The 12,093-nt window shown below is 37.2% G+C and overlaps 1 protein-coding gene across 3 annotated transcripts in view; it reads right to left on the minus strand.

The window, feature by feature from the left end:
• Positions 1-529: 529 nt before the first annotated feature.
• Positions 530-12,093, minus strand: part of VMP1 (vacuole membrane protein 1) — a 129,501-nt gene continuing 117,937 nt past the window's right edge. For all 3 annotated transcript variants that reach the window (XM_086686808.1, XM_025917709.2, XM_086686807.1), the window contains 2 exons: positions 4,797-4,899; positions 530-3,705 (listed from right to left, as the gene is read on the minus strand). In XM_086686808.1, the coding sequence (XP_086542934.1) occupies positions 3,562-3,705; positions 4,797-4,899 (247 nt within the window). In that variant the 3' untranslated portion in view covers positions 530-3,561. The remainder of the gene's footprint in view (positions 3,706-4,796; positions 4,900-12,093) is intronic.

A 12,093-nucleotide genomic window follows, 5' to 3' on the forward strand; every position in this document is an offset into this window, starting at 1 on the left:
CTGACGCCAAGAGTTGGAAGCCTGATCGACTGAGCCACCCAGGCGCCCCTTTAGTATTTTATAATAAAAACTAAATTAGGAAAATGTCAATATTTTAAGGATGTAAGGTTAGAAAAGTATTTTCAATTATAGTAAATTTTGTGTATCTGTGCTTTGTACTTTGTTGCCCCACTGGGGGGTTAATTTTAGATTTAACAAGGTTTTGGTTTTATCAAGTCAATTGGTTCCTTAATTTCTGCCTTTCTCTTTATTAACTTATATTTGGGTTTAACTTCTTTAGAAAGAGCAGGTTTACATCAAAACAAGGGCATACCTGCAGACAGTATTTAAAACGCATATATTGGGGCACATGTCTGGCTCAGTCTACAGAGCATGCAACACTTGATCTTGGGGTTGTAAGTTCAAGCCCCACGTTGGGAGTGGAGCCTACCAAATAAAAACATGTTTTCCGAGTAAACGCAATGTAAAATTTTTGCATGTGTATCAAATGCGGTCTTTGACAAGTTAAAAACTGAGAACACGCCAACAATTATGGTAGTACTTTACATTTTATCCAATTTAATCATTACAACAACCTATTTCCATTCCTATAGATGAAATCGAGGCTCCAAGTTTAAGACTTTCTCAAAGTCACATGTTAGAGGCAGAACGATAAGCCATCAGTAACATAGACTGTTGCACATGGAGGCGAGTGGGTTTCAAAATCTATGGAACGGCTTTTTGACTGTAAAAGGCTGGGAACTCCTCTGAGCTCTTTACACATGGGTCAGTCAAAACACAATTCACCCAGGGCACAAGAGGACAACACGTTATTCTAATTAGCTTAATGCATTAATTGTCCTCAGAAGAATCACTGCTGAGTAGTGAAAGTTAAGACCAGCCTCTCGGCAGTCCTACTACAGCTACAGCCAGCAGAGAGCACAGCGGAAACATAGGCAGAGGTTGTTCATAGGGAGCACTTCCTACTTACTGCATCTGCTGAACTAGTGTATTTCAGAAACTGCACTCCAGCCGTACCTTTTTCTGATTTTTAGAAGATGAGGAGAGTGGCCATCATCCAAATCTCTCTTTCTGTCAAACACTACACGTTTCCCACATTACTGTTTTTAGGGAGGTGTTCCTCAGCACATAAGTGTATAAACTGAGGATGTATTGCATTATATCGTACTGTATTATTTTGACAGTCATGGAGTTGAGAGACAAGATAAAGTACCACAGAAATGTAAGGCACAAAATGACACTTAAATTAGATGGAATTAGAATTCCCAGGCACCCCCCCCCCTGCTTTTTTTAAATGTGCAGTAATATCAAACCACCCACTCACAAATTTTCTGGTCTCCCACCAACTGGAATCAACTAGGTTTGTTTTGGGGATCATGTAGTTGTTTGTGTTCACTTTGGTGGATACAAGAAAGGGACAAACGAACCACTGGAACAGAAGGGTAACGTTCTGTGCCAGCTGGAAATCCAGCAGGATCATCTGAGCATGTCCCACCTGAACGCTTTGTGGAGGAAAGGGGGACAGCTGTTTTTCGTTTGTTTTCAAGGCAAATTCATTTGAAAGAGTGAACAAACCATTATCATAATAAGTCAAATGTATTACTTAGCTCCTCAAAGAAATGTTTCTTTTTTTCTAAACACTGTACCCTGAAATAAGTTTACCAATAAACCTGGAAGATTTAGCACATATAGTATAATTCATACGGGGTTTCCTCTTTCCTTTCTTCAAACACCAAATAAAATGCAGGTGAAAGAGATGACACACAATTGGAAGCTGACTTAGAAGTTTATGCTAACCCTAAAAAATCTAAAAAATTTTGTTGGTTAATGTGAATCTATTAACATAAAACCTGGGTACCGCTTTGCAAATAAAGGAACAATCACATTACCACAAGGTCCCTGGGCAGAAAAAAAAAAAGATTGTTAAGAATAATAACCTTTTCAAAACCCACAAGGCAGGTTGTTTGTCTTTTATTTAGCTGTGGTCATGGAGACCATCCCAATTTTCCATAAAATCTTCTCGATACTGCTGCAATATCATGGCATAAAAGATTCAAAGTGCCACTAGACTTAAGGACAAGAGTTTTTTTTGTCATAAACCATGAGGCTAGGTCATGTTTAAATGGGAATATTTGATATGGATGGTCAGATGAGAGATACCAGAATGTCAGACAGCCCATCGACTGCTGTTGCCATGAGATTCAACAGTCAACATCAGTCTGATAAGCTACCCGACAAGGTGGTACAGCCATGGAGATGTCACGACGGTAGGCAAACTAAGTAGACATTCAGGCAGGATTTGATAAAACAATCAGGCATTTCTGGCCTGTTGCGATTTAAACCCGATTCTACTTTTAACATAATGTCAGAAAAGATTTTCCTAAAGAAAAAAAGTGAAATTGTTTATTTTCCTCCCAGGCAAAACGAAACAACCAAGTTCAACTGGAAACATCCCAAAAGAACATAACACTCACTGAAGAAAGGAAAGAAAATCAGGTTACATTCTAAAAGTAAATTTTTGTCAGAAACAGAGAACATGCTGAGCTAAAACGAACACAGACAGGAGAAAGTGTGGTTTTTTGAAAAAATGAGTTATTTCTCTCTCCAGTGCCCTTTAATTTGTATACTTTCATTTCTCCTGTTTTCACGAACCCCTCGCTATGTCAATCCCTAGGGAGCCATTTCATCAACGTGTAGCAAGCTGCCCCAATTCCAGGTTAACAAGAAAGTGCCTCGGTGGTGGCTCCTACACGTAAATAAACAACGGTTGAAGAAATTATGGTTGTAGGTAGATCTGGCAAAGTCGACCATTAGTTGGAAGTAGCTAAAGGGAAGCAAAAAATCAAAACGCTCAAGAAAACGGACACAATTTTGGAATGATCAAAGATGTCTTTATAAAGTTTGTTCATGACTTCATTCTAAATATACAGAATAAAAAATGGTGTCAGCTCATTCGTGAGACACCAATCAGAATTTTCTTATACTGTCTCAAAATTTAAAGATCAGTTTCCCAAGAGGGTGTGCAATGCATCATAAGATGGCCTTTTTTTTAAGGTAGGAGAGGAAGGGTTGGGCAGGATTAAATAAATTTTACCATGATAGACATGCAAGACCGTTATCCAATCTAGTATAATTTATACACACTTTAATGACTTAGAAAAACAAAGGAGTCATTTCTGACAAGCCTAAAAGGCTTGACATACTCAACATACTTAGGAACTAGTTTTTGGTGTCCGGAATTCTTTAATTGTACCACGTGGGCCTTCTGAAAGTAACAAAGAAAAGCCCGGTTTCTGTTAAGTTCGCTGCTGAACATCACATTCCACCTGAATAAAACACAAGCTGGATTGAATTGAGGGTGGATACCTTACCTTAACACACAAAGGAAAAGTGTGTCAGTGCAAAATATGGACTAAACTGTTTTCAGAAAACAAAACAAAACATTTTTTTTTTTTTTAAATTGATATAGGGTGGAAAAGGGTATTTTCCTTCCTGGTTTGGAGTCCTCCCAATTTAAGGCAGAACTCATTTCTCATTTCTGCCATTAGAACCTTTTTCTGCTTATTTGGTTTTCTCCTCTGAGTTCAACCGCTGCTGGATTCGTTTGGCATAACTTTGTGCCATGGAGTTAATGATGGACAGGATGAAGTAACACACCATTACAACGACCAACTTCTCAAACATCCAGGACAACCAGTTTTCTCCCTGTAAGAATAAATGCAGAACAACCCACGAGAAATGCTTCATTAGTTCAGCAGTAAAAAGGGGATCATTTACAATATTTAAGAAAAATGATGAGAATTTGGGGCTTATAAGCTATAAAGTCGAAACAATGAAAATGAGAAGGCCCGTGTCTCTAGATACCCTGAAGTCTATATTCAGGCCTTCTGACACCCAATTATTAAGATTTCACTTTGTCAGATGTAAAGTCAATGTTGATTCACATAGTTTAGAATGGGTCAGTGTGAGGTCGCCTTTTTTACTACATAATAAAATTTTTGATTCAATTCTGCTCTCTGAAGTTGCCATGTAGATACTTGTGGAGAGCAGTGTCCAGATAGTTACATGTCGTTCCAGCACTGGGAGCAGCTTTTAAAATATGTCATCTATTTCTGAAGTCATGTTTGGTCAACTGAGGGCGGCAAAGGGCCACACAGAGTGTAAGGCAGACGGGGGGGGGGGGGGGGGGGGGGGGATTCAACAACTATGCTTCCTTCAAGTTTCCCATTTCAGGTTACTGCTTACCCATCCTCTTCTAGTCATTTCCCTTTGCCACAGAACTGTTTACAGAAAAGGCAGCCTTAGTTTAAGTTAAAGTTTTTAAGTTCAGCTATGCGAAGAGCCTTTTTTAAAAAAAGAAAGATTATTTTCCCATCTCTTAAAAAAGTAGGGCAAAAATGAAGGAGATAGTCCAGTGACTGCCGTTAGTCACATACTTTGTTATGCTATGAAATGCTACAAATTTTAACTTTTTAATCCACTTGGGAAGTAGATTTGGTAATAAATCATTTAAGATCAAGGCAACAACTCATTCTACATAACACATCATTTGCCATTAGCCTTCCCTTTGTTTTTTTTTTTGGAGAAGACAGATACAAACGGAAATTACATTTCTGATTTAGTCAAAGCCAGTGTCCCAGTAGAGAGTAAACAGAGCCTCCACTTCAGTTACTGAAGACTGACAGACAAACTACTCTATTTGCCTCAAAATGCCAGTGAGTGCTGGGAGTATAATTTCAGCCTGAGACTGGGGGGAGGGGGGTGGCAGAAGAGAGGAAAACAGAGCAAAGTCTCACCTGCGGTGTGCCCATCTCACTTCTGTGGTGAAGCTTCTGCCGCTGGGCCTCCAGATATTCCTGAAATGGCTTCTGCAGAGATGGACCTATGCCGGGGACAGCACTGGAAGCAGGGTACAATAACCCAAGGAAAAAGATACATTTGGGAAGAAAAGCAAGAAAAATGTGAAAGAAAAATCCACTTACCACCTGGACTCAAAAAGCAGGGATTGGACAGAAAGAGGAAAAAAAATACAACAATCAGCACAACTGGCAAAATCCTCTGAACTCTTTTCAGTGGATACATTCATCCTTTAATAACCCCTTCTAGGAGAAAAATCTCTTCCACCAACTCAGGAGAGAAACTAGGAGCTGAGCCCCTTCTGGCACAAGAGTTCATCCTCAGAGTGAGACCAGCTAGGCTGATGCCGCACGCTGTTGTGGCACAAAGAATAAAATGAATGACTTCTGAGAAGTCCCACATTTATCACCACCAGTTCCTGTAAGAACTGGTTTGAACCGATTAATAAGGAAATGACTTATGCTTGTGTCATCCCTAGTTGAAAAAGAAACTGCCCGCCCTCTCTCTGACTTGTCCCATCTTCTCAGAGGGGGGCGGTCCTTTCTCAATCTAAGTCCTTATTAGGACAATCTGTGCGTCATCCTTATCCAAAAAGAATGCATTAGCAAATTTGGGAGGCACCTCCCACTAGTCAGAAGTCAGTGATTAACAAAGGAACAAAGAAGGAACTCTGAACCTTGAATCACTTCGTGGTTTATGGTAGATGGTTTGCACAGAAACTACAGTACATTACTAAACAACTTGTTCTGAAATGACTGGGATAGGGATCTCTGATAAGTTTATGTACTCGGAGGTCCCTCTCACCCAGAATATGTGGAGGCAGTGCTGTTAAACCGGTTTGGCAACCAGCTACCAGGATCCTGTTTTAGAAATGCTTGCAGGCGTTTTTTAAAATGGTAACTTGAGGCAACTTAGAAAATCAAACATCTCTATTTTCTGTACCTTTTATTTTCTCATCTGCCATAACAGGGCTAAAAGGTAGATGAGCTCAGTCTCCTGCGGCCAGCAAAAGCTATGTCAATATGTATTTGCAACAGCACCTAATGTTCCCTCTTATAAGTACTGACTTCACCACCTCTTTTCGAGAACAATTCAGTTACTGCTTTCTGTAATACAAAGCAGAGAAGCAGAGGAAGAGAAATTTTTTGCTACTATATTTACCAGAAGTTAACACATATATAACTTCTGGCTGACACTTCTCTTTGATCCTCTTAAGTATCAACCACCAAGTACTTAATGGAGTCCTTATTTTGTGCCTGACATTGTAATTGGCACTAAGGGAAAACAAAACAACTGCAAGAAATAGCTTGTGCCCACAAGGAACTTAGAATCATTATGGAGATTCAAAACACACGGGCACACACACGTACACACAAACTGATTTGTGAACAACAAAATTTACAAATTAATACTAAAATTTTTTGATATAGAAGATATATTCCAAAGGAACTGGAGAAAGGAGAGATCAGTGTGGGGTGAAGCTGTCAAAAAGATCCTTTAATAAATATTGAAAGACACGGGGAAGGGCTGAATAGACATAGATAGCAGAGACCATGGCTGTACTGATCAGCACATAAGACCCATACGGACAGACAGGAAAAATGGAGAAGGAAGGGCAAAGTCTCTTTCTTAACCTATAGCCTCAGTCTCTCTCTCACTGACTTTTAAGTAGCTTTACATTAAGGGGTAAACCAGAGAAGCTGGGTCTGAGCTGTGTTGCTATTTATCAGTGATGATTCTCACTACAACACGGCAACAAGAGGACAAACTTTCTCTTTATTTTTTATTTTTCTTAAGTTTTATTTAAGTTATCTCTACATGGGGCTCAAACTCATGACCCTGAAATCAAAAGTCACATGCTCCTCTGACTGAACCAGCCAGACAGAACTTAAATTCAGAAAATCAATTCTTATTCACTCTTAATAACAAATGCTAGGAGCCTGGGTGGCTCTGGGGGTTTGAGCGTCTGACTCTTGACTTCGGCTCAGATCATGGTCCCATGGTTTGTGAGCTGGCAGCTCTGGGATTCTCCGTCTCCCTATCCTTCTACACCTCCCCTGTACTCTCTCTCTCTCAAAAATAAATAAATAAAAATTTAAAAAAAAATACCCTATATCGTTGTTTTTAAACTTCCAAGGATAAGCCATAGTCAAGCCATTGTGTTTTTTTTTAAGGTTAAAACACTCCTTTTATTTACAATGGCTGATATAATTGTAAACTAATGTGAACAGCTAGATTATACAAGAAATGCCTTGAAAATTCTCTTTTTGATGTCCTCTAAGAGTTGGATTCCATTATATGTGCCTTGTTCTTTCTTCAGACTTCTAACTTCAGACTAGAGTTTAGCAGAAATAAGGCTTACAGTTACCCTCAAATAATTCTTGGGCTCCATTCTTGGGCCATTATTGAAAGAGAAAATGAAGAACTAAGACCCACATGTTAGAAAGGTTCTACTTTTTTGTTGCTGTGGTTGAGGGGAATGAGGAAGGGACTGGCAACAGTCATTCTAGACTCTCTTCAAAATAATGTGAAGTTAAAAAATGTTGCCATTGTTAAGTCTATTAAGAGCTACACTCTAGTTGAGAGAGAATATATGTCATTACATTTAGTTTAGTTTATTGCACATTTACATTTAGTGATGTGCAATTTTCAACTATCTTGGGCTAATGCTGAGATAATTTTTTAAGGTGCTATATAGTGTTACATGCTTTGAAGAATTTTTGGTGGGGTGGGAGACGAATCTATTAGTTTCTCATAAGAGACTAGGGAAACAGTTGAAATAGAGAAGTTAAAAGTTTTTATTGCAGGGGTGCCTGGGTGGCTCAGCTAGTTAAGCTTCTGACTTTGGCTCAGGTCATGATCTTGTGGTTTGTGAGTTCAAGCCCCAAGTTAGGCTCTGTGCTGACAGCTCAGAGCCTGGAGCTTGCTTTGGATTCTGTGTCTCCCTCTCTCTGCCCACCCCCATTTGTGCTCTGTCTCTCAAAAGTGAATAACTGTTAAAAAAATTTTTTTTAAAGTTTTCATTGCAATATATTAACCAATACTATCATGAACAAATGTCACATGCTCTCAATAAATCCGAAAAAAAAAAGAACACATAAGTATTAACTATTATATAACTAATTGTCGGATTCTCTTAACCTTGATATACTCATCAAAATTTTAGTTTTATTTTTATTGTTCTAGCTCTACAAACAATGGCTTAGGCCACAGTTGCCTCAGCTTATACAAAGCACATTACACTAGAGTTCCCTTAATTAACATCAAAGCTATTTTAGTAATGGACTACATAAAAATTGAAAGTGCAGTTGTCACTCTTTTTAAATATATATATTTCATTAATATTTCTGTACAGCTGTCAATCCTAACTTGCATTTAAAGCAAACTATAATACCAGCCCATGACCTCATCCCTCAAGTTATTTTCAAGCAGCAGACAGAAGAGTCCATTCTGACATTTAAGATTAATTTAAGGTACATATATGGGGGATGGGGGGTGAAGAATAACATGAATTCCAGTTCAGTGGTTTTTTACAGTTGGCTTAGGAAATAGCTTAAATGCCATTCTCTGAAAGCCATTAAATTCAAAGTACCCTGTGCACCTGGCCAAGGAGTCATCTCAACCTGTAGTGAATGCGTGAAGTCCTCCATCTGCCATTAGGTCTGATGAAGTTCAAAGTATTATAGTTTCGTGATATAAAAGGATATAAAGTAGGAGGAGAACAAACACAAAATGATTTTTCAGTCAACTATTGGATTTAAATATGTTTAAACTACCCTTGTAAACACTTTCTCTAAGTAAGAAAGCCTTAAAAAAAACCCTAAAAAACAAAAACAGAAAAAACAACAAAGATCTCATCTGCTTTTCCTTGCTGTAGACCTTCAACATGGTGGGTAGAAAAAGCTTTGTGGATAGTAATTATCTTGATATTTATTTTCTTGGCATACACAAACATGTTTCAGATAATATCTCATTAAAAAACAAATTTCCAAAAAAGTAATGGCAATTTTTGAATTTCTGTTATTGATTTTAATAAAGAAAAAAAAACTGTCAGATAATGCAAAATGAGAAAAACAAAGAGAAAACAAAGGAGAAAAAATAAAGAAAAAAAAAAAACAACCCTACGTAAGTCCAAACCCACCCAAAGCTTGAAAAGTGGTTTCACAGGAACAGTATTTTACCAGGCTTACATACCTTAGGAGGTATGTAACAAGACAAACTTCTTTGTAAAATTCTGTTAAGGGCCCTGAGCAATATGCAAACAACTATCTTTCTGCAGTTTTTAATACATTATGTGACTCTGCTTCTGAAAATCATTTTTCTGAAAATAAATCTATATTTTAAACTCTCTCCATATTGACTTATTATAAATAAAGGTCTGCATTATTCTCTGTACCCACAAAAAGCCAGAAAATCTTCCAGAGGAAGCATCACAATTGGTAGAGGCTGGAGAGAGAGTGGGTGGTATGATTATTTGTCACAGTGTTTAAATTTTCATTTTGTTGGTTATTCCTGGGCACACAACCCATCCCAAAACTTTATCGGTCATTATTATTCCTGTTTCCAAGGAATTCCTTTTAAATTGTGTAACTCTCAAACAAAATGGTTCAACAGATATAAAAAACACATCATTAAAACTTTCAATCTCTTCTCCATCATAGAGATGGTCATCAAACTAACAATTGTTATTAGAAGACCTGAAATTTTCCTGTTCACGATTCTGGTTGGATTTTTCCAGCCAGGAGTATGTTTTTGTTACTATGTGCCACCATAAAACTGGGGCACAGTGTTTAATAACAGAAATAACATGAACTTAAAAAACATTGATTTGTCTTGCTGTTTAGACCTACTTACACAGGGCTGCCTCATATAAAGGTTAAGCAGTTAAAATGCCTAGGCAAATTAAGTAGGTATGATTAAGTAAATGTTTTATTTAATATAGGCTCTGCTCCTTTCTTAATCACTTTTTTGAGGATCTTAGCACTGATGTGATCATGGAAGTTACACTGGCTTTCCTGAAAATATATTGTCTGACATCAGTTCTTAGTAAAGGCTACAGAGTAAGAAGCCTTTATCTTTCTTAGAAAAAATTATAGGCAAAATGTATTTTCTACCTTTCTTTCACTAGTTGTGCTGTACTCTGAGGCTAATTTATTTAACATCCCTCTGATGATTAATCATAACATCTAAATAACATTCTCAGGGTGTGATTAGTCAAACCTCTGAAAGCTTATAAATGGCAGAAAAATGTTTTTAGAATAAAATTCAGGTCAAGGACAATATTAAAGAAAGGAAAAGTTAGGGTTTAATCAATTCTACTGCTGTTATAATTCAGAATCATAGTAGAGATTTTTTTGAAGTAAACTAATGATGCCCACTACTTTTTGAGCATAAAAAGTGGCTTTTGAGGCCGAGAAGCTTAGACCAATGGATTGTAAACATTTTGAATATATGTATATATTACTTGTGCAAACAGTAAAATACACAAATACAAATTAAAAAGGATAAAATAAAGCTAAAATTTAAAAAAATTCTTAACTTTAAGTATGATGGCATTTGTGTTATCATTAAGTGAATATTTATTTCAAGGCATATTACATACTTGTCCTTTATTAAAGTAGTAATTTCTAAATTTGTTGGCTGACTTCTATAGACATATACTAGTAAGATGTCAATGCTGCAACTTTTTTTTACTGTTTCTTGTGACTGCATTATTAGTACTATCTTCCTTCTGTTTCTTTATAGGAAACTTTTAAAGCTACTTGTCTGTTTTGTGAAGGTTAATTTAATTAAAACTAGGAATTATAAATCTGATTAATGGGGCACAGAAAAACACAATATACTGCAACAGGCCCAATGTGAACCCCTTCTGTATCATGGAACTCCCACTGTTTCCTTAGCCTATTTTTGTATTCCATGAGATGTGATTTTCTGACCTGTGGACTGAGGGAGTGCCAATCAGATTATTAGTAAACTATATGCTCCATGTGTGTATAGTCATATAAAGTTTATATGTATGTGCTACCATAATGTTATATATGTAACAAAAATACACAAAAAAAGAAAATAACAAAGATGAAAATAAATATAAATAGAAGTTCTGAAAAAAATGAGAAGTTCTATTATTTTAGTCCCATTCTGATGGTGGAGACCACTGGTTTAGACCATGAAGCTAAACTTCAAGCGGTATAAATATTATACCTTATTCCCAAGAAGGTATAGTTAGCAGAGCAATTCAGTGCAGGACTGTCTGGTAATATATCAGAAAGAAAAAAAGCTATTTCTGTAAAGACATAGGATGTCTCTTTTTTGCTGACTTCTAATGGGTCATTTATAAAGAGTGCTATTAAGAATCTGGAGAGTCAAACCTCAAGAAACTGAAATTCTGTGCCCTTGGTTAAATTTTAATTATACTTCAAATGAGTATCAGGGGTCTTCAGACTGATTTTCTTGATTGAGGATCACTGTATGTAAATCAATAAATCGGATTTATCCTCTGACTCCAGAGAATTCCTCTATCAACTGAGAATTGGCCCAGAAGCACAGGAGTAGAGAGTCTTACTATTAAATGGAAAATGGTCCCCTGCAGACTCAAGCCAACCGGTGGTTCTGCTGAAGAGACTGAATTTTACAATGAAGGTACTAGTAGGATATATTTTCAGAGATAAAATAAAAACTCCTTCCCATTCTACTGCCCATTTACATGCTTATCTTGTCTTCTATATATAAGAGGCAATGACAGCATGGTAGAAGTTCAGTAAGAAGATGGATTAACAATTCCCTTTCTTCTTTAAAAAAAAAAAATTTTTTTTTTTCTTTAAAGTAAACTCTACTCCCAATGTGGGGCTCAAACTCACAACTCCAAGATCAAGAGCTGCATGCTCTACCCACTAAGCTAGCCAGACATGCTCCACACCCCCAGCAATTCCCTTTCTTGATAAGTTTTATAAATAATTTTCTGTTTCCAGAAGTGTGCAGATTTTAACCAAACACTATAGAGTTAAATCCACCCTCCCCCCCCACCCCCGCCCCCGCCCTCCGCAGTGATCTAAACAGGCTTAACGGTTAGTATTTTAATGAGTTGTCATTTCCTGTCTGATAAAGATTCTCACAGTATTTAACCACCAGTTTCCCTGTGGCCCAACCAATACTAGAGCTCTATTCATAGTGACTCAGAATGGATCTCAGACTCCAGGCCTGATTCAACAATGACAGATTGCTCCAAATGAAATGGTC

Source organism: Puma concolor, chromosome E1 (assembly GCF_028749965.1).
Source record: "Puma concolor isolate L17-30 chromosome E1, mPumCon1.1.hap2, whole genome shotgun sequence".
Lineage (NCBI taxonomy): Eukaryota > Metazoa > Chordata > Mammalia > Carnivora > Felidae > Puma > Puma concolor.